Source organism: Camellia sinensis, chromosome 13 (assembly GCF_055761805.1).
Source record: "Camellia sinensis isolate YWXY chromosome 13, ASM5576180v1, whole genome shotgun sequence".
Classification (NCBI taxonomy): Eukaryota; Viridiplantae; Streptophyta; class Magnoliopsida; order Ericales; family Theaceae; genus Camellia; species Camellia sinensis.
In genome coordinates this window covers 80,546,958-80,574,161 of record NC_138973.1, presented here as the reverse complement: position 1 = coordinate 80,574,161, position 27,204 = coordinate 80,546,958, and the positions used below count along the sequence as shown (strand labels likewise).

The following is a 27,204-nucleotide window of genomic DNA, read 5'->3' as shown; positions in this document are numbered from 1 at the left end:
TTCAGCCTAAGGTAGGGTCTATACTTTTTTCTAACTCTTTTTAGTGTTGAATTTCTTTTGTGGTGTATAGTGTGGCTATGTAATGATCAGCTGTTGCAACTACTGCTTTTGATAGATCTTAGTTGGATTAACACTTGAAAATTTCTCTATAACCATATATATTCTATATCAGGGATTCAAATGTGGGACTGACAAACGTAACCCATTGTCCCTGTGATTGATTTGAATAGAAGTAGCTAAATCAGTTGCACAATATTATCTTGAACATTATGATTACCCAATTCTAGAAACAGTTCTACATTTAGGATATTTTTGATCACTCATTAATCTCAGTTGTTTTGGGATGGTCCATTTACCATATTTATTGTGCCTTATATTTTCTGTAGGCAATCATTTTTGTTTTATTTGTATTTCTTTTAAATAATGTATTATTAATGTTAGACAAAAGAAAACACCTAAACTGATATGGAATATGATAGTGAAAAAAATGTCAATTTTTCTCTATACTATAAGTTAAATAATGTATTGTTCCTCTTGCTACTAGGCTCCATATTCAAGTTATCTCTATACAGTTAGGTTCCATCATCTGAGGAGGCATTTTATATGTCATGCATATGTGTATTTTAATGCATGAAAGGTGTCTACTGATGCACTAATTTTGTGATTACATGTCAAAATGATATATAAATTTGGTGTAAAAATTGGTAATCACACAACAATACTATACAAAAAGTAGGCATCTTGCATTTGGAGATGAAAACAATTTTGCTCAATGATAGAATAGATGTGTGTGCGTTATATTTTCTAAATTGCGTGGTTACCAGATGTCATAGAATGAATTTTGTTGTGAAGCTACATACCATCTATAGATTTGATTCACCAGTTCTTATTTCTCTTCGAGATTTGATTGGCAGCAGTAGCACTAACTGGTTCGCATTTTAATTTTAATTTCTTTTAAATTGTAGAGCATTGGCTGATGTGCATTATTTGATATTTAATTTTATTTTTATATTTGATTTGTTTGGAATTATAGAGTACAGTAACTGGTGTGCATTTTAATTTTAATTTCTTTTAAATTGCAGAGCACTGGCTGGTATGCATTATTTGATATTTAATTTTTTTTTATATTTGATTTGTTTGAAATTGTAGAGTACAGTTTGTTAAATATATTTTATAACTGCATTTTAATTTTAATATTATTTACAACGTGCCTTTAGGCACGGGCATACGTTAGTATATCAACAATAGACATAAATGTATAATAGTCTAACAAACAACATAAATCAAGAAAAAAGAATCTCATGAAACAAAAGTATAAATACATTAGACTAATTAGATTATAATTTTTTTTAATACACTTGTTAGGTTAAAATACCTCCAAATAAAATTTATCAATAAAAAAAAAACCTTGAAATTATGGTTTCAGGGCTGAAAGTTGCCTGAGCCGGCCCGGGAGATTCATTGCACTCAACCTGATTTTCAACACATCACATGTGTTATTTATTACTTGTCCTAACATCTTCTTTTATGCATGATGTGCTAAAAATGGAAGGGACACTATACGGAGGTAGAAGAAAAAAAAAAATTATCAATATAGGGAGGGGTGAGTGTGTTAAAGTCACACTTGTATTCTTATATTGCTTTATTTATATTCCATTACAAATACATTTGTATCATTATGTGTTTGTAATTTTTTTTTCTCTTCTCCTACTTGTTTATATTGTAGAATTTATTGAGTATATATATTATTCATAAGAGAATTCAGGTTACTCAGATATACGTAACCTCGTGATCAGTCGTAATTATTTTTAAAAAAAATATTAAAATTATACAAACTATTTATTTTTATTTAAAACAAATATGGTCTTTTTATGGGATTACAAATGTCCGATTGATTCGATTTTTTTATGTATAATCTATTCGACGAACGTTATAATATGAACGATTTGAATTATAAAAATAGACTCAAGACACGCTCCGAAAGGCCTCCCAACACACGTGCTATATCATAAGACACAACCTAAATCCGCTAAAAATGAAGGTTGTTTAAATCAGGATTTTAGATTAAATTGTTAAGAGGGATTCGTGAATCAAATTTTAAGATTGTATTTTTAATGTAAAATTAAAAAAAAAATATCTATCGATAATAACATATATTAAATAATTTTAAAATAATTATAGAAAAAAATAAATTTAATATAATACATATTTTATGGTAACATAGATTAGAGGAAAGTTTTTAAATATAAATGTACACATGTATAAGAATTAAATAGTAAGAAGAAGAAAAATTAGTAGAATCGGAATTGTAGGGTGAGTGTTGGTCGCCAGTGAGCTCCTACCAACTTTAAACAGCTATCTAGCGGCCAGCCAATCACGTCGTGACCTTCTGGTGTTCCTCTAATCTTATTATGACAGTAGGAATATGTTTGATTGGACGGACTAGATAAGAGAGATTAAAATTTATCGGACTTAAGTTTTGAGACTGTAAATTCCTCGGACTATTTGATTAGATTGGATATGTATCCTGTGCTTCTTTTTTATGGAATTAGATGTCTCGAAAAGACTATTTTTAATGAATCCAACATTTGGTTGGACGGACTGGATAAGATAAATGAACAAATGACTATTTTATCATTTTTTAATTGTTTACTAAGTAATAGCAATATTAAACATATCTTTAATATTTTAATTTTTTAACTAGATTAAATAAATTTTATTTTATTTTATTTTATTTTATTTTTTACACAATTAAATAAATTTATTTTTTTAAATAAAATAAATAAAATATCAATAAAAATATATGTTGTTTTTTTAATTAAAATTTTAAATAAATTTATTTTTAAAAACAATAATAATTAAATAATGAAATTAAATAAAAAATTTATTAAAATTTAAATAATGAAATTAAATAAATTATAAACAAAATTTTAAAATAAAACATCAATAAAATATCTATAAAAAATTATTTTAAAAAATTAAATAAATAAAACATCAATAAAAAATTAAATAAAATTATTTTATTTTAAAATTGAGACATTTAAATTTTATTGAATTTTACTAAATATAATTCATAATTAAACAGTGGAGGGTCAAAATGGTTATCACCTAATCCCAACAATAAATAATCCTCTCAAAACTGTCCCACACTCCCCCAGGATAGTATTATCCCTCATATGGGGGATAAGGAGTCCGGCCGAACTCCATATCCGGCAGACTAAAAAAAAAACACAAACGATGGACTACTCACTCTTTCGGATAAACAACCCGAATAGTGAATAGTCTCTCCCTAATCCCTCCAATCAAACACACCCTAAGTGATATCTAGTCACATCTCACCGTTAGTCACCACATCTGTTCATCTTTCATCTTGGTTCACCATTTTCAATAACTCATCAAATAATTTTTTTTATATTTATTTTTAAAATAGTTTTATATATCAAACAAAAACATGTTTTAACATCATACCGAAAAAAAAAAAAATGACGATGTTAACAGATGAATCCTTAGCGTTTCTCGTTTAGTTAATCATGCTTGACTTCTAATCAAAGCAGGTAAGTCATGTTTACAAAGATTATCATACAAAAAGCATTCGAAATCAACTAGCCATGTTCCAACATATTGTAGAGGACAAACACCACCTTATCACTATCAGCTAATCACGACAAGAAAAAGCACTATTCTTGCCAAGAAAAGTCTGCGAAAAGTACAGTAAACAATGAATTATCATCATCACATATTGTTATTTTTTATTGTAAAAGCAACAACATTAAACAATGTATTATCATCATGAAAAATATTTCAGACGCCCAAATTGGGAGTGTGAATTTTACTATGTGATTTGATATTTTGATATATATATATATATATTTTTTTTTTGGAGGATGTCCCATCTCCAGAGTTTTGATTAGAACTCCACTATTAGAGCTTTTAATCATTATTGTTATTATCATCACATTTTGTTAATTTTTTTAGTTAATCATATTGAAATTTCATGGAATGTGAAGGGTCTTAAAGCAAATAAACTTTAATCATTCCTGGCACAGTGTCCGTCACGGGAAATTATTAAAGAGGCACCTAGCTCTCACCATCCCAACTGCCCCTAAGATATAATAAATAGATTAATGTATTTACTTATCACCTACTTTTATGAAGAAAAGTTATGTTAAAGGAGGGATAATGATATGGTACATTTCTTTTGTATATCGTATATAAGTTATGATATTTATAAATTTAATTATCATAAATATAATAATTTAATCTTATAGGAGTTTTAATTAAAAAAATTGAGAAAGAATTTTTGAATTATAATTAAAATAATGTCATAATTAATATCGCAATAAATCATAACTAATATCACAATAGATCATAGCCAAAAGCGACAAAGATGGTGCATATGTGTGTATCATAAAATTTCCCAAAGACAAGTTGCATGAAATATAAATATTGCAGTCTAAATAATAAATAATATTGGGGAAATTGACAAGAAATTATATATGTATAAATCATGTCTGTTGTCTCCTTGACATGTCTCTTGTATGAATTTATTTCCAGTAGTTCCAATTTTATCAATCATGATTTTTAAGTTTTTTATGTAGTATTAATTTAGTTTAATTGATAAAATTTATTAAAAAATTAGATAGAAATTAAGGATAAAATAATTTATTAGAAGGGAATTGACCATTCTGAATTTGAAACCAACCCTCAACCACTTTGAAAAGAGTAAATAAATTATTTTACGACTTGATTTCATTCTAATTTATAAAAGGGCATTATAAATTATTAGAATGTGAAAATTAAAGAGTAAAATTGATACAATTAGAACTACAATAATCAAATTGACACAAAAGTCAAATTATAAAGATTACGGGTATGATTTGCCCTACCATTATTATTGGGGTGTTTATCATCAGTAACCTGTTATGTATTTCTTGGTACATGTTACATAGTTTTGTAGCAAATATCACATAAGTTTTTAGTGGAGTTATAATAATTTGTTATTCAGAAATAAAGTTACGTATTATTATTGTAATGTTACGTACTTTGTGGTGAAAAATATTTTGATAAAAAGATATATAACATTATTATAATAACATATACTAAAAAAATGTATATGGTAGTAGCGCAGGGATTTCCATAAATTTATTGAAAAATCCATTAATTTATTTTACAACTTATTGAAAATATCTTTATTGATATATTAACATATGTGATGTATAATTTTTTTTTATTAATAAAGGCCTATTTTGGGAAGTAGGTTAAAAGTTAAATTTTTGATTTTTTAATTTTTTGAAAAAATGTGTAAAAAAGTAGAAAATTGATGTGATTAAAAAAAAGTCAAAAAATTAACTTTTTAACTTTTAACCTAATTACCAAAATAGGCCAAAATTCTCTTTTTTGGCTGATAAAAAAAAAACTTATTTATATATTATATAAGGAAAAAATTTCGTTTTTAACCCCCAAGCCTTGTGGGAGCTCCAAATTTTCAATCTAAAATTTATAATTTTTTGATTTTCAAATTTTTTTTAAAATCTTCTATTGACTAACTCTTATTCAAGAAAAATAAATAAATAAAAATTAATATCCTATGACTTATGACTTTCAAATAGAAAGTAAATCAAATCTAAAAAAATGAAAAGTATACTAATCCGTTTCAAAATTCAAATTTGAGGGTCATTAAATATGAAAAGCAATCTATTAATTCAAATTAAAATTGGCACAATATAAATTTAAAATTATAATGATCTATCTCATGATTTATAAGTTTTGAATACAAATTTAAAATTATCAAAATTAGCTCACAATTTTTGAATTTAGGAGCAATAAGAATGGCGTTGAAAATGCTTTTAATTTTCAAAATCTCATGCAAAATCTATATACTATTATAATTGAAAAACGTTGTCATCCTATTAAAGTTTAAAGTTGTATTTTTTTTATAAAAAAAAATTTGGGTTTAATTTTTGTTAATATGTGTCACAATATAATTGGTTTATAAATTAATTTTATGTTCTTAAAATAAAATTTTAAATTTAGATTCTTCCTTCAATTATGTTACCATAATAAGATCAATATTCATTCCTTAATTTATGCATCTTTTAGTAAATTAAAAAATAAATTTTAAATTTAAATTCTTTTTTAAAATTATGTTATTACAATTATAATGAGATCAATATTCACATGTGTCATAATATTTTTGGTCTAAACTTAATATGTTGTTAAATACATGCATTCAAATGATTAATCACTATTAAAAGTTTATATTTTTATTTTTTGTCATTTTTTATTTTAAATTTTATAAAAAAAATTTATGCCCTTCTAAACTATAAGGATTTAAACAATAATTTTTTTTAATACAAATATTCTTTTTAACAAAATATAAAAACATTAAAAAAATAAATGACTTTTTTAACAATTGCCAAACATAATGGATTGTATGAATTTTTTTTATTTATTTATCTCAATTGTCAATTAAACAAATTAAAATAAAAGATAATTTTGTTTAAATAGTTAAGAAGTGATTTTTGTTAAAATCAAATAGAAATAAACATGTTTTTTTAATTAAAAGTGATAGTTGGTGAAACTTATTTTTTTATATATAATAAAAAAATGAGAGTTACATGTGATAATTTATTATTCCAGTAATGGTACAGACCCACACTTTCACCTACAATGTGACAAGGGAGTTTGGCCCTATGTCATTGAATATTTAGCAAATCAAGATTTGACAAATATGATACCACATCATTGTGGATGTTTTAGCAAATAGAAATAAACATTTAAAAAAAAAAAATTTAAAAGTGATAGTTGGTAAAATTTATTTTTTTATATATATAATAAAAAAATAAAGAAAATGAGAGTTACATATGATAATTTATTGTTCCAGCAATGGTACAGACCCACACTTTCACCTACAATGATGTGACAAGGGAGTTGGGTTCCATGTCATTGAATGTCTAGCAAATCAAGAGTTGACACATACCATATCATTGTGGATACAATTGTGAATTTATTTTATTTTTTATTTTTTATTTTTTTGTGGGTCTCAAACATTTTTTTTATTGCTCATCTAGATTTTTTTAGCACTTGCAAAACATGGTGGATCCTGTTATTTTTTTTTTTAATTTCAGTTGTCAATTAAACAAACTAAAATAAAAAATGAAAATATTTTCGCTCAAATTGCTAAACATTGAGTTTTGCTAAAATAAATAGAAATAAATGTTATTTTGTAATAAAAGTGATGGTTTGTGAAATATCTTTTTTTATTTAAAAAGAAATGAGGGTTATAGGTGATAATTTATTGGTCATTTATAATTATTTTTAGATCAAATGAGAATACCATTCAAAATTTTCTTTTTATCCTTTTTTATTTTTATTTTTATACAGATATTTTTATTTTGTAAAAATTTAATTTTATTATATTTAAACATTTTATTGTAAACTTTAAATTAAAAATATTTTTTGAAATATCATATTTAAATTATTTTATGCCATTATAAAATATAATTTTTTTAATATCAACTTATTCGATGATCCCTTTCTAAAAGGTGTATTTGCTTTTGTTCATTAATATTAAATTTTTAATTAATCTTATTTACTATTAAAAATAAATTAGCAAATAATTTTATATATTTATATATATAATTTTGTTTTGATTGCTCAAGTTATTTGGTGTCTTCGAATTTTTGAATTTTACATAGGTTCTTACCGAATTAAAAATTATTGCACAATCTTTAAAAATTGACAAGCTTGACTTGAGTTGCTTGGATTCGACTCGCTTAAATTTACAACTTTAGCAAGGGGTTAAAAGTTACATTATTGAAACTGTGACAAATTAAAAATTGTTACATAAATCACGATAAAATTATAATAATTAAATTATAAGTTTTAATATTTTTTTATTTTCATAATTTACATAAAAAAAAATTAATTATTTATATTATTTTTTTACATCCCGCATGGCACTGATTTTCACTTTGTTGATGTTAGTTTTAATGTCCTTTGTTTGCATCCATAAAAATGCAAGACACGAGGTGGACTATGAAAGTGCAAGGCACGAGGTGGACTATCTGTGTGGCATTTGCTTACTCTTTCTTTCCTTTGAGGTCTTTCTTAAATGAAATGTGTGGCACACTTTCTTTTAACCTTGCCTCGCAAGTTTTGACTACGTAGACTGATTTTCATAGTAATTCACCCTTTTGAAATTAAAGTTTGACAAATTGCCACAAGCAATAAGTTCAATTTAACACACTTCATTCAAATCCTTGAAATTGTCAAAACTATCGTATTAGTCATAACATCTGCTTTTAGATGTATTTTGGATTTTACATTTGAGGAAAATGTTATGGTGTACATCTTTTTAGGGTGCATATATGCACCTTATCATAAAATATATAATTTTATTATAAAATTTTATAATATTAATTATAAAATACGTAATCTTGTTATAAATTGGCATAATAAAATATTCTCAATTTTGTAGTTGATAATATAAAAATTTGTGAATTAATTATGATTTTTTTATTATGCCAATTTATTACGAAATTACGTATTTTGTAATTAATGTTACAAAATTTTATAGTAAAATTATATATTTTGTGATAAGGGTGCATATGCACCATAAGAGAATCCTAGATTTGAATAGGAATTTAAAAATAAAATGGTGAGAGTTATGAATGAAATATAAGTTGATTTTTTTTTTTTCAATTTTTTTAATATAAAAAATTCTATCTAAATTTACCATTGAAATATAATATTAGTGCATGGTTGTGACCGTAAATGCAGGGTGGCAGCTCTATTGGGTAGCCGATGGGATACTTGCCCATCAACCAATGAATAAGATTATACAAATTAAAGTAATGCTAAATTAAGATAATAATAATTATTACAAATTGATGTGGTAATCAGTTGTACTTATTATTTAATTCTAGTGGACTCATTTTAAATACAAAAGTTTTATTATTTTTTATTTATTACAATTGATGAGAGGCGAGGAAGAGAAGAAAAATTGCTTAGATATCATGCCGCATAAGGAAACGCTTTATTCACCAAGTTAATCCTTTAGTTTTGAGGTTTTACTATTTCACACCACATATTTATAAAAAAAATATATATATATATATATATATATTATTAGTATTATATTTTCCTACAAATTAATAGGAAAATCTAAATCTAAGGCCAACTATTATGCAGATTTATGTGATTCATTTTTCCCTATTTTCACTGCTTAATATAATTATAACGCATGATGCATAGTATAAGATATGGGATTCTCTATCTCAAATCATTTTGTTCTCTGTCTCAATTATAATATTACATTTCAAAATTTCCTTGTCTCTAAGTCTTCCCATAATCAAATGCTTAGAAATAAATTAAATCAAGGAGACAGAGAAAATAAGTTATATAAGATCCTTGGTCATAGAACAAAATGATTCTGCAATGTGGACTTTTGTTGTGTCTCTCCAAGTTTGAACAATTCAAGGTAATTTTTTCTTCCAATGTGTGGACATTAAAACCTTTGTCATTAGTGTGAACTGTCAGGGGGTAGAAAAGCCTAGTTTGATCTTTGAAGTCTAAGGTCTTATTATATAATATAATAATAGCTGCAGAGGACTGTTATTGTGCACTGAAACTTCTATTTGTGAAAGCAACAGTTTTTGTTTTTTGTTTCTTGATTTTCTTTGGTAAACAATGAAACAAGAGAAAAAGGAATATTATGAAAAAAAACAGAAACAGTGACTTGTGACTATTCCCATATCAGCAACAGGTCCTATTCCACAAATGTTTTATGCAATGTAATTCATGTTGGATATGTCTGTTTTGGTTAATCTTGTTAAGAACACCACAAAACCACACAAAAACACAAATCTAAGACAAAACTTAAAAAAAAATTACAAGGGGGAAATGCGCACACTTAAATATGATTGTAAACCAATTGCGTTGTGCCGAGTAATAAATTATTTAAGTTTAGTTTGAAAACTTAATCAGCATAAAAAATAGTGTCAAACTAAGTTTATTCATTTTTAGAGTCATTTTCAAACAACTTTTAATCAAATCGAACTCAAGTAATTTGGTTTTATATAAATTTATTTAGTAAAACTCAGAAAATTAATAAATTTTAAAATATATTTAAGGTTAGCTCATTTTTATGACGAGTTAATTTTAAACAAATTTTTAACAAGTTAAATTAAACACACATTGAGTCTACGTAACATGATTCATTTAACTACCCTCAAACCATGAGTCTACGAAGATATATTTTAAAGTTAAAATATCATTTTATATTAAACACGCATTGAGTCTATGAGTTAATATATATTCTAAAGTTAAAATATCATTTAAAAAAATTAAAGAATCCTTTAATGACGAAACGGGTATCATTGGCTAAGGCTAATACGGTTGGTTTTTATTTTTTTTTATTTTTACATATTAAGAAAATTATAAATCAGTGCCCAATAAAAAATAAGTACAAATATATGAAGATATGGTGGTGTTTGGTTTAATTTTTAAATCGTGATTTAGATTAAAAAAATTTAAATGTTTTTTCAAAACTCATAACTAAATTCTTTTCAAAATTTTGTTTAAAGAATTTTTTTATTTCGTTCTTTAATTTTTTTTTTTTTATTTTTTTCAAAAAATATTTTATTTTTATTTTTAAAGAAAAATATATATATATATATATATATTTTTTTTTTGAAAAAAATATTTTGTTTTTTTCAAAGTATTGGCCAAATAATTTGTAATGATTTAGATATATATGGGCGATTCAAAATTTTTTTAAATTTTAAAAAAAATGTAAAAAAAATCAAATATTTAAAATAAAAATTAAAAATATTTAAAAATAAAATAAAAATAAAAATAAAATTTTAAAATATTTAGGAAAAAATACTGTGCACAAATGTAGTAAATATAGCGCACATTAAAAAAATAAATAAATATTTACAATAAAAAATAGTTACTCTAAAAAAAAAAGAAATTTTTTAAATATTTACAAAAATAAATCCAAAACAATTTCAAAATACAATTCAAAAACTCAAAACTCATTTCAAAATTTATAAGCAAACAAGTTTTTTCTTTTCAAATCTTATTTCAAAAATTTATCTTTTAAAACACAACTCAAAACTCAAATTTCATTTCAAAAACTAAACTAAACGAAAACCAAATTATTTTGGTGTGTATAAAAGCCCAATAAAAAAAAAAATACACCCTAGCAAGATTCTCATCCTTTAATAATATTATCTCGCTTCTCACTTAATGATGCTTCTCTTTTTATATTTTGTTAATTAATCATCTTTTGGTGCATATTCAAACATTTTAAAATAGAGGCTGACACTCAGGCTGACACTCATCCTGTGTAATTTAACGCAAGGTAGCTTCTTATGACCATACAGTTATTGGGTGACGAAGACGCGCTTTCTTTGTTGCTTATGTGAGACTTATGTGTTTGTGACGTTATCTATGGACTTAGAAAATTTATTTTAAAACATACTTACAATAAATAATGAATTGTTGAGATTTATTTTATTAGCAGTGTTATATTCATACAACGTTTTCATAGTGGTTGGGATCTCTCAAAACTTTCACAGAGAAATTTCGACATAGAAAAATTTCAGTATACAGAAATTTGTCTTCACAAAGAAATTTTAGCTATGAAATTTTTCTATAACGAGTTGAAATATTTGTAATAATATTATTGAGAGATCTTAACTAATAAGAAAACATATTTGACTTCTCCTACTACCAAAAATTAGAGAAATATTTTATTAATTGTTCCTATTTTATATATGAGTTTTACTATATAATAATTCCATTTAAACGATACATTTATTTTTTGGTTTTTTTTTGGATTATTTTTCCCGATTAGTAGGGTTTCTCTTTTGACAAAAATCAATGGCAATGGCAATGGCAATGGCAATGGCAATGCTATCTATTATTGTATCCCATAATAAGAAACAAAATGGTGAATTTTATTTAGAAAATTATAAATGGTGAATTTACGTTGATACTAAAAATTTATAAATTTTATTTAGAAAATTATATAAAATTATTAATATGTGATTCAAATTCATTCTCTACTTGAATCTTATAATGCACATTTTTTTGTTTTAAACCACATACTTCAATTCTTGATTTTTTTTTAAATATAAATCTGAATTTCTAAATTTAATATTATTTTTATCAATAAAATTCAAGTTGATTCATCACTTCTCTTTGCCGCAAGGGGCAAAACCATTTCAAGCCTCACACACGCTGGTTGGTGGAACTTGTTATAAGTTAAAAGTTAATAATCATGAAGTATAAGTTAAAAGTACTTATTCTTTAATTTTTAGATAATTAATTTTTTCAGTTAATTCTATTTAATAAACTAAAAGTAGAAGTCGCATCAAACAATTTGACATAAACTCCTAAATTAAAATAAGTTATAATCAATTTATTTAAACTACAGGACCATTGGCCTATGGACGAAGAAGGCCATACATGTGTACACAGGCTTATCTCTAAATATAAATTTGATGTCACATTAATTTTTAGTGCTACCACTAAATGAAAATTGAGTTTGGGGGATGCACCAATAAATCCCAAATTAATAACTTATACACTGTTTAGTCTTAAAAGTTTTCTTATAGACTGAAAGGTCCCATTACAATGTTTCAAACATCAGATTAATGTTTCGAACATTAGATTTCGAACATCAGATTAATGTTTCGAACATTAGATTTTGAACATCAGATTAATGTTTTAAACATTAGATTGATGTGCAAATGGGACTAAATGGAACATAAGAAAACTTTTAGGACTAAATGGTTCAACTTTTCAGAAACTAGGTAAATTTTCCTTCTATTAAATTGTAATTGTTGCTAAAGTTTCGATTCAATGTTACCCCTTAAACCAAAATCACTAAATGAAAATTGAGTTTTATTAAATTGTAATTATTGCTAAGGTTTCAATTCAATGTTCCCCCTTAACTAAAATCTTGTTGTGCCACTGACATTTGCTTAACATAACACCAAAGAATTAAATGTAGGGTTTTGTTAACATGTGCCTCAAATGGACATGCTAAGAAAGTAATAAATAAATTTCAACTTCTTACACTTGCTCGGGGAATGTAAGGGTACAGTAAAAAATAATTATGATGTTTTTTAAGAGTTAATTTTTTATTTATATGGGCATAACTACCCTTTGGTTTTGTAAGACAAAAATTCTTTAACTATTATGCATGTGTAATTAAAAAAAAAAAAAAATTCTATATATATATTTTAAATGGTTCTAATATGGTGAGAACCCGACCAATATTTATGAATGTACTGTTGAAAAAACTTTAGTTGCAAAATATTTTTATTTGATTGAATTTTAAGAATTTGTATTTAAAATTTATTTTTAAAAAGTTATAATTTTTTTGACAAAACTAAATATAAATATATATTTGAATTTTTAAATATTGTTTTATGTTCCAAAAAAAATCATATGAAAATAAGTGTTTGATTTTTAAAAATTTTATTTTTCACCAAACTAAATTTTATTTTTTTTAGAAGAAACATATTAAAAAAAATTCAATCAAAAATTAAGAAAGAAAATGGTGCAAAGCAAAAAAGGTATTTTGATCTCATTATAAATATAAAAAAATCTTAAATTAAGATAGCTTTTAATGTTGTGTTATTTTCTATATAAATAGGAGTAAATATACTCATTTAATGCTTTCTTAACATAAACCCCTAGAGCACATGTTAACAAAAGTTTTAAAGGTATGTTTGGTGCTGGATAACATCAGGTGATTTTAATCATATTTATGAAAGATTGCAAGAAAATTCAATAGGTTTTCCAAGCCGTTTGTAATGAATTTAATCTGGGTTTGAGTTTAATTGTCTTTTGTAGATCATGTTGATATACATGATTTAGAATGGAGTTCCTAATAGTAAACTAACGCTCGTGATTGAAATGTTTTTTTATGAAAAAAAAAAAATAGAAAATATTTTAGGAAGAAAATATTTTTTTAATGTTTGATGGTGGTGACAGTAGGATGAAGATCATATACATATTTGTTACGTATTTTGTGATAAATGTTACATGTTTTTTTTTGATAGAGTTACAATAATTTATATTCCAGAAATGGAGTAACACGTTTTGTGAAATGTTATATATTTTTTGGTTAAAAAATATTTAGATAAAAAAATACGTAACATTATTACAAAAATACATAACATTACTTTTAAATCACAAATAATCATAATTTTATTAAAAAAATACATAACAAGATGCATATAACATTTTCCATAATAAAATCTTGTATGTATTATTGTTCATATGTATACATTCATCTTGCCTTGTGTTGGCTTCAACAGGAAAGAAATAATATAAAATCAGAAAATGAGGACTACTTTGCTTTCACATGATTAAAAATATCTGGAAGACTCTTCACCGTTGGGAAGAGCGCACACATATGTAACAAATGTTATAATTAAATTATTTTTAATTATAATTAAAAAAAATCATAATCAAATACTATATAAAGTATAATTAAAAAAATTAATCATAATTAAAATAATAATTATAATAAATTATAATTAATATTACAATAAATTATAAAAAAAATTATAACTAACACTATAATAAGTCATAATTAAATATTACAATTGACATGACTGAAACTTATGGTACACACACCAAAAATAATGTACGTATTATAAAATTTTTTTTAGAAAAAAAAAAACAACAGTAACACCATCGTACATAATATTATCATTTTAGTGTTATCAATTAGTAAAAAGTTCCCAAAAAAAAATATATATTAATAAAAAGTTACAAATGGATTAGATAAAATATTGTGTTCAATTAATATAATGTTATTGTAGTCCCTACTGCATAATGAAATCGCTCCACCACATAGACCACTACATCCAATGTTTATTTCCTGTCATCACCCTAACCTCATCTCCACGTATTAATTAAGTATTGAAAATTTTGTTGTACTATAAAAAAAAAATGAAATCGTCGTTTCTTAATCTCTGTATTTCTTTATGAATTATGCTTTTTTTAAATTTAAATTTAAATTTGAAAGAATTTAAGGAGTTTATAAGACCCATCATAGATCTTATTTCGATTATTTGTATAGTTCATTTTGTATGACTTTCTGTATATATCACCATGAAAAAAATTAAGTCAATCCATTAATCATAGTGTTTTCATTTTATTATGTTTGTTTCTAAAAAATGAATGGCCTATTTTAAAACGTACTTGTTGTCTATTTTTTTTTTGAGACAAACGTAATAAAATAAAAAAATTATAATTATTGAATCGACTTAATTTTTTTCATAGATGATATACATTGAGGGCTTTATAAAATAAACAGTTTGAATTTTAAAAATGAGACTCATGGTGAATCTCACGTGCTCCTGAAATTCTCTCAGGTAAACGGGATTCGTGGTAAATTCCATGTGCTCTTTAAATTCACTCAAGTTACTTAATCCTTTTTTTAATAATGAAAAATGATAATTCTAATTATAATATATTTTCATTATATATTTAATATACTAAATGAAAGAATAAATATTATTTCTACTCTATTTCATTCCAATAAAATCGAAAGCTTAGAGAAACAAGCCCATATGAATCTACCAAAGTCTGCACCAATAATGGGGAACTACATACAGGATATTGAATATGATCAATAAAGTAAAGTTCAGGGAAAAATCAATGGAAATTTATGGACTAGTCTTACCAAACAGATTTATTTATCATATATATATATTTTTATCTAGCAATATTCTCAAAAATTATGGAACGAGATAAGTATTTTATAATTTATTAATAAATTAAAAAAGAGTATAAGATTTATAGGTATTTAAATCTATTATTGATTCGTAATTTACTCAAAACCAATTCCACATCATGGAAATTGGGCCCAAGCATTGTCCAGCATAATAAAGATTGAGAGCTCTAATTTTGAAGCTCTAAAGAGAGCTCTAATGATGTGACAAAGGGTAGGGCCTACATGTGATGCGATGTGTGTGCCTATGTTTTTTTTTTCAACAATAATAGAGACCACTAATTTTGAAGCTCTAAAAAGACTACTAATGACATGACACTTAATAAAAAAAGAAAAAAAAATACAACACCAAGGTCAAAATATCAAATCATTCATGGTGGGGCCTACTGCCACATCATTAGTGGTAGTACTAATTAGTACTCTCACTCATTTTTTTTTTTTTTTTCTTCTCTCTTATCACATCATTAAAACTGTTTTTACAGTTCTAAAATTAGAGCTTTCTATTATTATTGTTGTTGTTCCAGCAATTATAATTTGGAAAAGAACATTTCTTACCGGGAAACATGGATCTAATGGCGGGGGTGGATTCTGAACATGGATAAAAAACCTTACTCTAATGGATTATGACATAAACCCATCAAATTGATTCTTTGGCTCTATGGGCCTTGATAATATATTCGCATCCAGCAGTTATTAATAGACCTACAAATAAAGGTCTAATCCAATTAATCTAAGTTCATCCTTCAAAGTTCAAACTAAAGTCCTTACAAATTATAGGTACGTTTTTTTTTTTTTTTTTTAATCGATAAAAAAAATTATAAATATAAAAAATATTAGATTAAATAGATTACTAATCAACAATAGTTAGAAAGTCAATAATCACCAAACCTAACAATCAATCACCAAGTCTAAGCCTAAGCCTAGCAACCACTAATTAGTACATACACCCCCTAATGGGAAAGAAATAAACATCATCACAAAGATTAACAGTCAATCACCAAACTCAAATCCAACCCTAACAACCACTAATTGCCACATACAATCCCAAATGTACCAAATTGGTACTACACAACCACCAGGCCTAAGGCCCTAGTTAAATTATATGTAAGTTTAATTAGCAATTTCACAATATTTAATTAATATTTTGTTGTAGTTAGTTTAATTTTTATTTGATATTATAATTTTAGATTGCACCCCCCCCTCCCCCCCAAAAAAAAATCATATAACATACACAGAAAATTAGAAAAAAGAACTTTATTGTTCATATTTATTTTGGGTATAGCTCACATCACAACAATTTTGAATCTACAACCATATAATCCAATTAAAATAATAAACAGATTCATATATGATAAATTCAGATTATAGAATAAAAAATGATAGAACTACTTATATTGAAGATTACAATTTGATGAACAGAAATATATAATAGATCTATACTAAAATAAAAAGTAATATGAAGCAAACCGAAACTTGTGTAATATCACAATTTCTTTAAAACAAATTCACTACCTCACCATGGGTGCTAGAGGTATGTCGACATCTGTCTCGTAAGATATGACGATTAGAACCAGCTAAGTCAGAAGCACCTTTTGTATAATTTCGACGAATTGATAATGGCAACACTCTCTCACACAGTAAGAATATAATGGCCCCGTTTGGGGTAGCTGTTAAAACAGCTTATAGATTATAGCTTAACAGATTATAGATTATGACTTTAATCAGAAGTTGTTAATCTGTTTGGTGTAACTGTTGGATTATAGATTTAAGTTGCTGAGTAGTGTTTGTTAAATAAGCTGTGAAATAACTTTTTCAATTAATTTTTATTTTTGTTTGTCTACATTTCTCATAAAAAATAATAATAATAATCTATAGTCCATTTGAGTCTTTTTCTATTTTTAAAAAAATAAAAAATAAAAAAACTTAAGAGTATAATTATAAATTAATATGTCCACCGCAGAAGCTGATAATCAGAAGCAAGGGGTGAGCAGCTTCTCAGAATCAGCTTTTTTAAGTTAAAATAAGCTGTTAGAATCAGAAACTGTTTGAAATAAGTTTAACCAAACAGTCTAAAATAACTTTTTCAAAGCTAAAAGCCATAAGTTGGCTCTGAAAAGTTGAAACAAACACCTCCAATATGAGCAAACTAACTATAACTTGAGAGCAAAAAATTATATACCCTAACTAAAAAGATGGTCTCTTTTTATACAAAAAATGAGAGAGATGAGAAGCCTTGTAGTAATAAATGCAGAATTCATTTATGCAAAACAGATGGTGTAAATCACCATCTTAAGTATAGAGGTTACACACAATATACATATGTGTATATATCTACAACCACCAATAGTCTTGCCCCAAGCCCATCTGTACGAGGAGGAAATATTCGTCGCTCTCCGTACTCCTTGGGTCCAAGCTCTGCGTTGCTTTGAATAACATGTAATCGGAAAACCCTTCCGACGATCAAATTAGCATACTAGGAGAAGAAGAAAGAGAGAAAGGAGAAAAAGATAGGTAGCTCTGATAGCAAGAATTCTAGACCTGTTGTATGGAGGCGCCGCATAGTCTATATAGGTTTTGCGTGCACCACTCTGCTCACACCACTCTGCTCGTCCCTTCCTAAACATGTGGATGTACTATACTCTCTTAGTCTTACACGTGTGTCTGCGACAATACTGCCAAACAACATTGGTAAAACAACCTAACGATATTGACACGTATGGATGGTAGAATCTCCGTTTCACACCTCGATTAGGCCACGTAGCAATTCCTACTGAGCTACTCTTAGCACGGTGCTATAGACTACCTTTTGGGATCGCATTGCTCTTGACCGGCCAAGATTTGATGCATGTAGCCGATTACCTTCAACCTAATTTAGCCGTATCCATTCGTCCCTGCTGGCCTTGTTCGACCTTGGTGAACAATTTGGCGCGACCAACGCCATCAACCGTTCTCTAGCTCGGTCGACCATGTCTTACTCTGGACGGATCATGTCTAATCCACGAGCTCGATTGAAGGCATGGCCCTAGTTTGGCCTAGTTGGGCGCTCGGTTGGAACCGCATTAGAACATCCAAATTGGGCCCTATGATTCTAGGCCGCAATAGGAAGTAGCCTGAGCTCGGTTCAATCACAAACTTGCTTGGCCCATTCACTTGGCGTAAATCCCCCTCTTAATTGCCCCTTAATTCCATCTACGCTAGCATGATTGGAGTTACATCTCGTAGCCAAGCTAAACTCCATGCTCGGTCATATACCTTGCGTGGTCCATGAACCTTTCGTCTGCGTCAATTCCCTTCCCAATGTCTGACACTCCATCTTGTCGAAGACACGTGGCATTTTTTTGTTGGGCTCGTACGGGTGACCGAGCTGTCGTGCATAGCCCCTCCAAATTCAAATCTTAGTGCCATTTCTTATTCTATACATATAGCCATCCTATCTAACATTTCATTTACACTTTTCATCACCTCATGTGATGGCGATCTAGAGAACTAGAACTTTCTCCATTGGTTTCTCTCGTTTCTTGCTCAAATAAAAGTGTTTTCATTTTGGACTGTGCTCCATCATCGTTGTCGGAGCATTGCCTATCGATTGGAGTGTTGATCAGAGCTCTATCCCCGTAAATCCTCACATCCATTAGTGTATTTACTTTTGTTATTCATGGCGTTCTTCATGTTCTTGCGTCCCAATTCTTCATACACACAAACTTAGAGCATAATAATAGTATCTAAACATCATCAAAGACTTGATTAGGCTAGGGTTTGGACTGCCCTCTGTATTGAATGGTCCCAAGTTCCTTGTTATTCGTCGTGTTGTTCATCCTCTCGGTAGAACATGGATGGTTCTGGGACCAACCAGGCAAAAATTCATCATTCGATCCAAATTCATAGCTCTACTGGGCAAAAATCTTATTTTTGGAATTAGCGTAGAGGACGGAGCTATCAAATTGCATAAAAAAAATCACGTGACTGAGCTAACTTCTAGCTCACTCGCGCGACCGAGCTAAGATTGGCTTTGCTCATGAGACCGAGCAAAGATTCGCTTCATATGCGCAACCAAACTGCGATCCAGCTCATCAAAGTTTACTTTCGATTTTGATTTTCAACCATGCAGAATCTTAGGAGACCAGGCACACCAACACAAGAACTCTCAAAGATTGAGCAGTAGCTGCATAATTTTGACAAACACGCTCTGCCGAGTAGACTCGAACGACCTACATGGGGCGGTACCGCTTCTTGGTAAACACGCCAAGTGCCCTAGTCGAGTTTCGAGAAGAGTACGGCGTTCCAACGGACATGCACTTAGCGCTTGGCAAGGAGGGGTAAACTCCTTGGGACAGATTGGACTCTTGCCCCTTCATCGTGTTGTCTATCATCGAAAGGGGGCTTCGCTTCTCGGTACAACTGTTGATGTGCGAATGTTTAAGATGCACCGGGCTGTGTCTAACTCAAGTCTCCACCAACACCTTCCGCATCATAAATGGAGTTACTGAGCTAAACGACCAGCTTGGCTTAAACTTAGGGCTAGCCGAAATATTACGCCAATACACACTTGGCCATACCGCTAATGGTTTTAATTAGTATTTGAAAGTTAGAACGGGCCGCGAACGCAAAATTCATTTATGCAAAAATGATGGTATAAATCACCATCTTAAGTGTAGAGGTTACACACAATATACATATATGTGTATATATCTGCAACCACCAATGGTCTTGGCCCAAGCTCATCATTGAAACATCCATAACTCCATTCTCTCTAAAAATTTGGATGCCCTAAAGGGCTTATTCCTTTATGAAAAACTTGGAATTTAAATATTCATCAATGTTTTCCTTTACAATCAATGTGGGATAGGTGGTAACACACTATTCTCAATACCTTATTCATTAGGCTAACTTTATGAGACAATTTCTCATTTAATTCTTAATTATTTTTTTGTTATTCTTTTTGTGATGTAAAAATCTTATTACAAAGAATCTAAACCCACTTGATCTCACTTTAATCGGTGATTGAAACCCACTTTAATTTTACATTAAAGTCACTATAAAGATCTCATTTTGATTTTTTCTAAAAGTGGAGAGATTGGGAAAGAATAGTGACCAACTAATCACTATTTTTTATAATATCAAAACAGTTCCTACAAATATAGAAGCTAACACCTATAAAAAGTTATTTTAGTAATATAACATGACATAATTTCTTTTTTCTTTTTTATTTATTTATATTGTTTAGCCAAATAAGATATAAGAAAAAAAAAATCACTTTTATTTCGCCAAACGAAAAGATTTTTTTTTTTTACTCAATCACTTATATGATCATTTCTTTTATTTCTCTACTAAGCTCCAAATAGTTTTGGCCTTATGCTTTTTAACTTAGTGCGTCTACTAATATTTTAAGGTTTAATTGTCCATTTGTTTTCTGTATGTGTCGCAATTTGTTCAAAGGAAAAAACTGCAGAGTAATTGACCAAATTGTGTGTGTGTGTTTTTTTTTCATTCTTTGTGGTTTTATTTCGTTTTCTTTGTTTAATAGGCCAATATATCATCAATATTAATAATATTTTCATATGGACTCGGTTTTTCTGAGAGTAGAATTGCAAATGAATATAGTCATTCGTGAATAAATTCAAACTCGACTCGGTAAGGACTTGTTTGAATTCGATTATTTATTTATTTATTTGTTTTTTGCTTTTGAGCTCAACACTACAACAAAAAGCATTTTTGGCGACCTTTTTTAGCAACCAAATTGAATTTAGTTGCCAATTGTATGTTTTTGGCAACAATATATGTGTTGGTCGCCAAAAAATACACTATTAGCAACAAATATCTCAATTGGTCACCAAAAATGGTTGGAGCCAATTTAATTTTTTGTGCGGGAGCGCTAAAAAAGTTTTGGCGACGAAATTAATATATGGCGACGAAACTGTTTGTCGCCAATCGAGACTTTTTGGCGGCAGAATTAAAATAGTCGCTGAAAGATGAATGATATTTATGGCAACATAATGATTTTCGTCGCCAATAAATATCTTGTCAAAACGACGTTGTTTTGAATCTGTCTTTTTTTTTTTTAATGACCTTTAGGTGAATAAACAAGATTGACCTAAAATGAGTCTTCTTCGTCTTCTCATTCCACAACCTGAAGCGGCACAATAGAAGACAAAGAGGTATGTCTTCTCTCCCTCTTCTTCGTCTCTCTTTCCCTCTGTCTCTCCCTCTCCTTCTCACTCTCACTCTCACTCTCACTCTCTCACACTGTCTCATCTTTCTCTCTTTCTTCTTTATCATCAATTTCATTCTCTTGTTCGGCATTGCAGAACACAACATAACATTGATATTGGGACTGATTTTTTCCTCACTCTCTCACACTCTCTCACACTCTCTCATCTTCCTCTTTTTCTTCTTTGCCATCAATCTAATTTTTCGGACTGATATTCTGATTTTTCGAACTGATATTGTGATTTTCGGACTAATATTGTGATTTTCGGGACTAATATATTCTAATTTTTGGACTGATTTTGGAACTGATTTTTGGGACTGGTATATTCTGAATTTCGGACTGATTTTGGAACTGATATTATAATTTTGGGTATGGATCATCTGGTTTAGGAGGGTATAATAGTTTCAGGCTCTGAATCTGAATGCGTAGGAGGATAAAATTGAGAGATAAGTTATGTATTCTATTCTATTCTAGTCAGAGTTGAGTTTCCTTTTCCCACCATTTAACCTGAAATTGTTGTTAGAATGAGTGTAGTCTATGTAAAAGCTTATTTTTTTGCTGTGTAGTCTGAATCTGAAATTGTTGTTATTTTTTTCTGTTAGAATGAGCGTAGTCTGAATCTGAAATTGCTGTTATTTTTTTGTAGTCTGTGTAAAAGCTTAGAATGAGTTTCCTTTGTTGTATTGTATTGTATTCTAGTCTGTTTTTATTTTTTTGAACTGAATATATATTTGGTGCCTTTAGTTGTTGTTTCATTAGACTACAATTGACATTTTTATCAGCTACCCAGTTTTCTGTTTTGCATTGACAGCCAAAAATTTGTTAGTGGAAAGAGTATCGGCTTGGGCTCCATAGCTGACTGGGCATAGTGGATCCAATCCTCATTCGAGCCCAAGCTGGGGAAGAGTTGCCTTTGGACTTCCTGATATGGTGATAGCATCAAGGCCTCTCCCAAGCTCATTGTAGGATTTGCATACTATGTGATACGCCTTGTGAGTCTATTCAAAGTTTGACCTTGACTGCTTGCAATCTTCATGGATATATCTGTTGGAATAAAAAAAGTAGTATGACATAGAAAACAAAAGAATTGAAAAAGACTTTCCATTTGTATTTAAGCCTCTTCTTGGAGGGGAAGCAAAAGAAAACGTCCTGCATATTATGTGGCAAAATCTTGATAGTCAAACTGTGTGCATCTTTGTTAAAAAAAAAAAAAAAAAAAAAAACTGTGTACATCTTGATTTAAAACTTTCCATAATTTTTAGTTTCTGAAGGATTTTTTAATGCCAAAGTCTGTTAAAACTTTGTAGAAATTTCTATTTTCTATGATTATTGTGTGATTGATGGACATGATTTGCTCTTGTTCCATGTGTTTTTTCATTGTTTTATCTTTTATGATGAAGGAATTAACTTGGTAGTCAGGGGCATGCCTTTTTTTATCAGCTCTGTTGGGGCAATCCCACATCACCTGGGAGGGACACTTACAATCAACTTTTAAGCGTACTGGCCCCCTTAACCTTGTAAGAGGCCTTTTAAAGCCGTGAGGCCGACGGGCGTCGTTTTGCCACCTCACCAGAGCGGACAATATCTTACCGGGGCGCGAGAAGCCAGTCACGTCAGTTTGGTGGTCCATGAGGTCGTCCGGCAAACTCTCCCGCTGTTCGCGGCCCAGTCCGCTGGGGGGTTATGTTGGGGCAATCCCACATCGCCTGGGAGGGACACTTGCAACCAACTTATAAGCGTATTGGCCCCCTCCACCTTGTAAGAGGCCTTTTAAAGCCGTGAGGCCGACGAGCGTCATTTCGCCACCTCACCAGAGCGGACAATATCTTACCGGGGCGCGAGAAGCCAGTCACGTCAAGCTCATTCCTCATTATTAGTTTATCAGTTCATTTTCTGTGTAAAGGCATTGGTAAGATGAAGTGTGTAATTTGAAATTAGCAAGTTTGACAGATTAGAGGTGCTAATGTATGAGTTATGATGGGTTAAAATGAGTTGGGCATTTAAAATAACTCAAATGTGCAAGTTTTAGTCTTTGGGGTTAAATTTGATACGAATTGGACAAATTAATCCGACCAACCCTCTTATTCTAAAGCTCCTAATAAAATTATAGATATTTTGTGTATCGGTGACCCTTTTAATAATTTCATCATATAACATTCATTTCATGTCCACTCTCCATTGATTTCATGTATAGTGCGATTTTAATTTAAACTTTGATTTACAAATCAAATGTTATAGGTTATTGGCTAATGCAAAGAGATAAAAAAGTTGCAATCATTCGTTGGGGGCAATTACTACATCAAGTAAGCTTTGACTATATTTTAGGGCATTTTTAATTTATTTATCAAGTTAGTCATTTTAGTTTCTTCACCTATGATCTTGAAACTATATAACCTTATTAAATTTAATAAGTCTAGTTGTCAAAAAAATGGGACTAGATACGTCATTCAGCAACTTGACTATTTTAGTTGATTTTTTAATTTTTTTATGAAATGAAAAAGAATTATGTTTTGGATAATTTGTGGATTTATTTATTTATTTTTATTTATTTATTTGTAGGTGAATAGATAATTGTAAAAGAAAAAGTTGTTGATTAATATATAGGACATGACATTTTGTTTTATTAACTATTTTTTTCTATTGACTATTTAGCCAAAATATAAGTCCCAAACAGGCCTAAGAGCATCAATATGAAACTAGTTAAAATTTTATTACCATTTGAACTTAAAAATTACTTTTGTCTATTTTGGTTTTACATCTTTTTAAATACATTCTCCAACAAATTTTTTATAATTTCTCTATACTATTTAAATATTATTTCTCTATCTTGGGTAAATTACGCTACTTCAATTGTGTTAATACCAAATTTTGGCCTGTTAGCAAGAAAGCTTGCTGCTTTAATGAGCTTAGTAGCTTGGTCAGCCTTACTTGTTTGACTTATAGTTTCTTATACTATACAATGTGATCATGTGTACATGCAGCATCTTTAAATTAAATGTTAAATTAAAAAAATGTATTACAATAATTATAAAAACTTCAACCTTTAATTAAACAAATAATTAAAATACATATACATACTCATCATAGAGAAGTACACACAGGAACATAATCTGAATTTCATGATTCTACCCTTGTAAGCCCTATTTGTGAGCTGTTTTGTTCTTTAATTTCACCATATTGGTTCAAGGTTTGGCTTTTCTGAGAGAAAAAAATATATATATATATATATATTATTATTATTTCTCAATGTTTACCTAATGTTTTGAGCATTCATGATATGACAAACACTTAGATAACTCAAGGAACTATTTGACATGTAAACACTAGAAGACCAAATGCGATGATTAGGGATGACTGCTATATTTGGTTTCAAAATCTCAATTTTATGTCTAACTCAACAAAGAAATACGTCAAATAGCTAAAATAAATGAATATGCTTTTCCAAGAATAAGTAAACTAATATGTAACAATTTCAAGACCACAATTTATATAGCAATTGTAATCTATATATCAATTTCATCACTCACTAGATGATTTTTTTTTCACCCTTTACTCTAAATTGCATATTTTACTTGAATAGTAATTCTTGTTTATCACTTACTATTGTGATGCATCATTTGGTCATGAAAGGGATGTGAAACCATAATCTTGTGGGTCACCAAAAGATATGGAACCATAATCTTGTAAAATCTCTAATTCAAAGGAATTTCACATAACCATGGCTTTGTAGGTGACCAAATATGGACAAGAGTTGGATGTTACTTAAGAATAGGATGGATTCCCAGTATCGAGATGAGGTGAAGGCTTTTGTTCAATTTGCAATGATGAATGTAGGGCCAAATAATAAGATTCGTTGCCCTTGTATGGACTGTTTGAATTGTGAACGACATACTTATAAAATTGTGGAGTATCATTTAGTTGTGAAAGGGATGTCCCCTTCTTATAAGACTTGGGTGCATCACGGGGAATCTGTTCCCATGAATCAATCTCATGCATTGAATGATGACAACCACAATGACTTTGGAAGTGTTGAGGATAGAATGGAAGCAGAGACAGGCGAAGATCAAGATGAAATCCTAAATTTGTTAGAAGATGTTTACATGGGGACTACCATAAATGATGATGAAAATGAAGAGGATGAGGAGGACGGTGACAATGACAATGACGATGATGTGGCTAACAATGTTGAAAAAGAGGGCGTGCCCAACTTTAATAAATTGTTGAATGATGCTCAAAGAGAGTTGTACCCTGGGATTCGTAAGTTTTCTCTTTTATCATTTGTTGTTAAAATGCTTCATGTGATGGTGTTGAACAAGTGGAGCAATAAGTCTTTCAACATGTTGTTGGGGATATTAAAGGACCTTCTACCGGTAAGTGATCAAGTGATTCCATGGACCCTTTATGAAGCCAAAAAATTCTTGCGTGCCTTAGGCTTAGGATATGTGTCAATTCATGCATACATGTATGATTGTGCACTTTTCTGGAAAGAGAATGCAAATTTAGAGAATTGTCCGAATTGTCAAGAGTCTAGATACAAGTCGAATTATGAAAAAGGTAAAAAAATTCCTCACAAGACCTTAAGATACTTCCTGTTGACATCAAGGTTGCAGAGATTATATATGTTGAGAAAAATAGCAATAGATATGAGATGGCATAAAGAGAAACGAGTAGATGATGGGATATTGAGACACCCGGCTGATGGTGAGGCATGGAAGAATTTTGATAGGCAACATCCTTTGTTTTCCCAAGAAAGTCGAAATGTGAGGTTAGGGTTGGCCACTGATGGTTTCAATCCTTTTGGAAATATGAGCAACTTGTACAGTATGTGGCCTATGATTGTTATGCCTTACAACTTGTCTCCTTGGAAATGTATGAAACAATCATTTAGTATGCTGTCATTGCTTATCATTTAGTATGCTGTCATTGGATCTCCGGTTAGAAAATTAGAAGGAAAATTGTAAAACACAAGACTTAAAAGGCCCGTTTGGGGGCTGAAATTGCAAAATGACCACCGAAACCACCGAAACTTGGCACGGACAGCTTGTTCAAGCCTAAATAAACTTGTAGGAACAAACGGGACCTCGATTGGATTTTCAGTTAAAAAATTACGAGGAAAAATGTAAAACACAAGACTTAAAAGGCCCGTTCGGGGGCCGAAATTTCAAAATGACCACCAAAACCACCAAAACTTGGCACGGACAGCCTTTTCAAGCCTAAGTAGACTTGTAGGAAC

At 29.0% G+C, this 27,204-nt stretch overlaps 1 protein-coding gene across 1 annotated transcript; it reads left to right on the top strand.

Annotated features, from left to right (window-relative positions):
• Nucleotides 1–25,711: 25,711 nt before the first annotated feature.
• LOC145805511 (uncharacterized) lies at nucleotides 25,712–26,884 on the top strand. The gene has a single exon (XM_082900664.1). The coding sequence runs from the start codon at nucleotides 25,712–25,714 to the stop codon at nucleotides 26,882–26,884; it is 1,173 nt and encodes a 390-aa protein (XP_082756790.1).
• The last annotated feature ends 320 nt before the right edge of the window (nucleotides 26,885–27,204 follow it).

Coding starts and splice junctions, on each gene's coding strand:
- LOC145805511 (XM_082900664.1), top strand. CDS start 25,712: ATGGACAAGAGTTGGATGTTACTTAAGAATAGGATGGATTCCCAGTAT.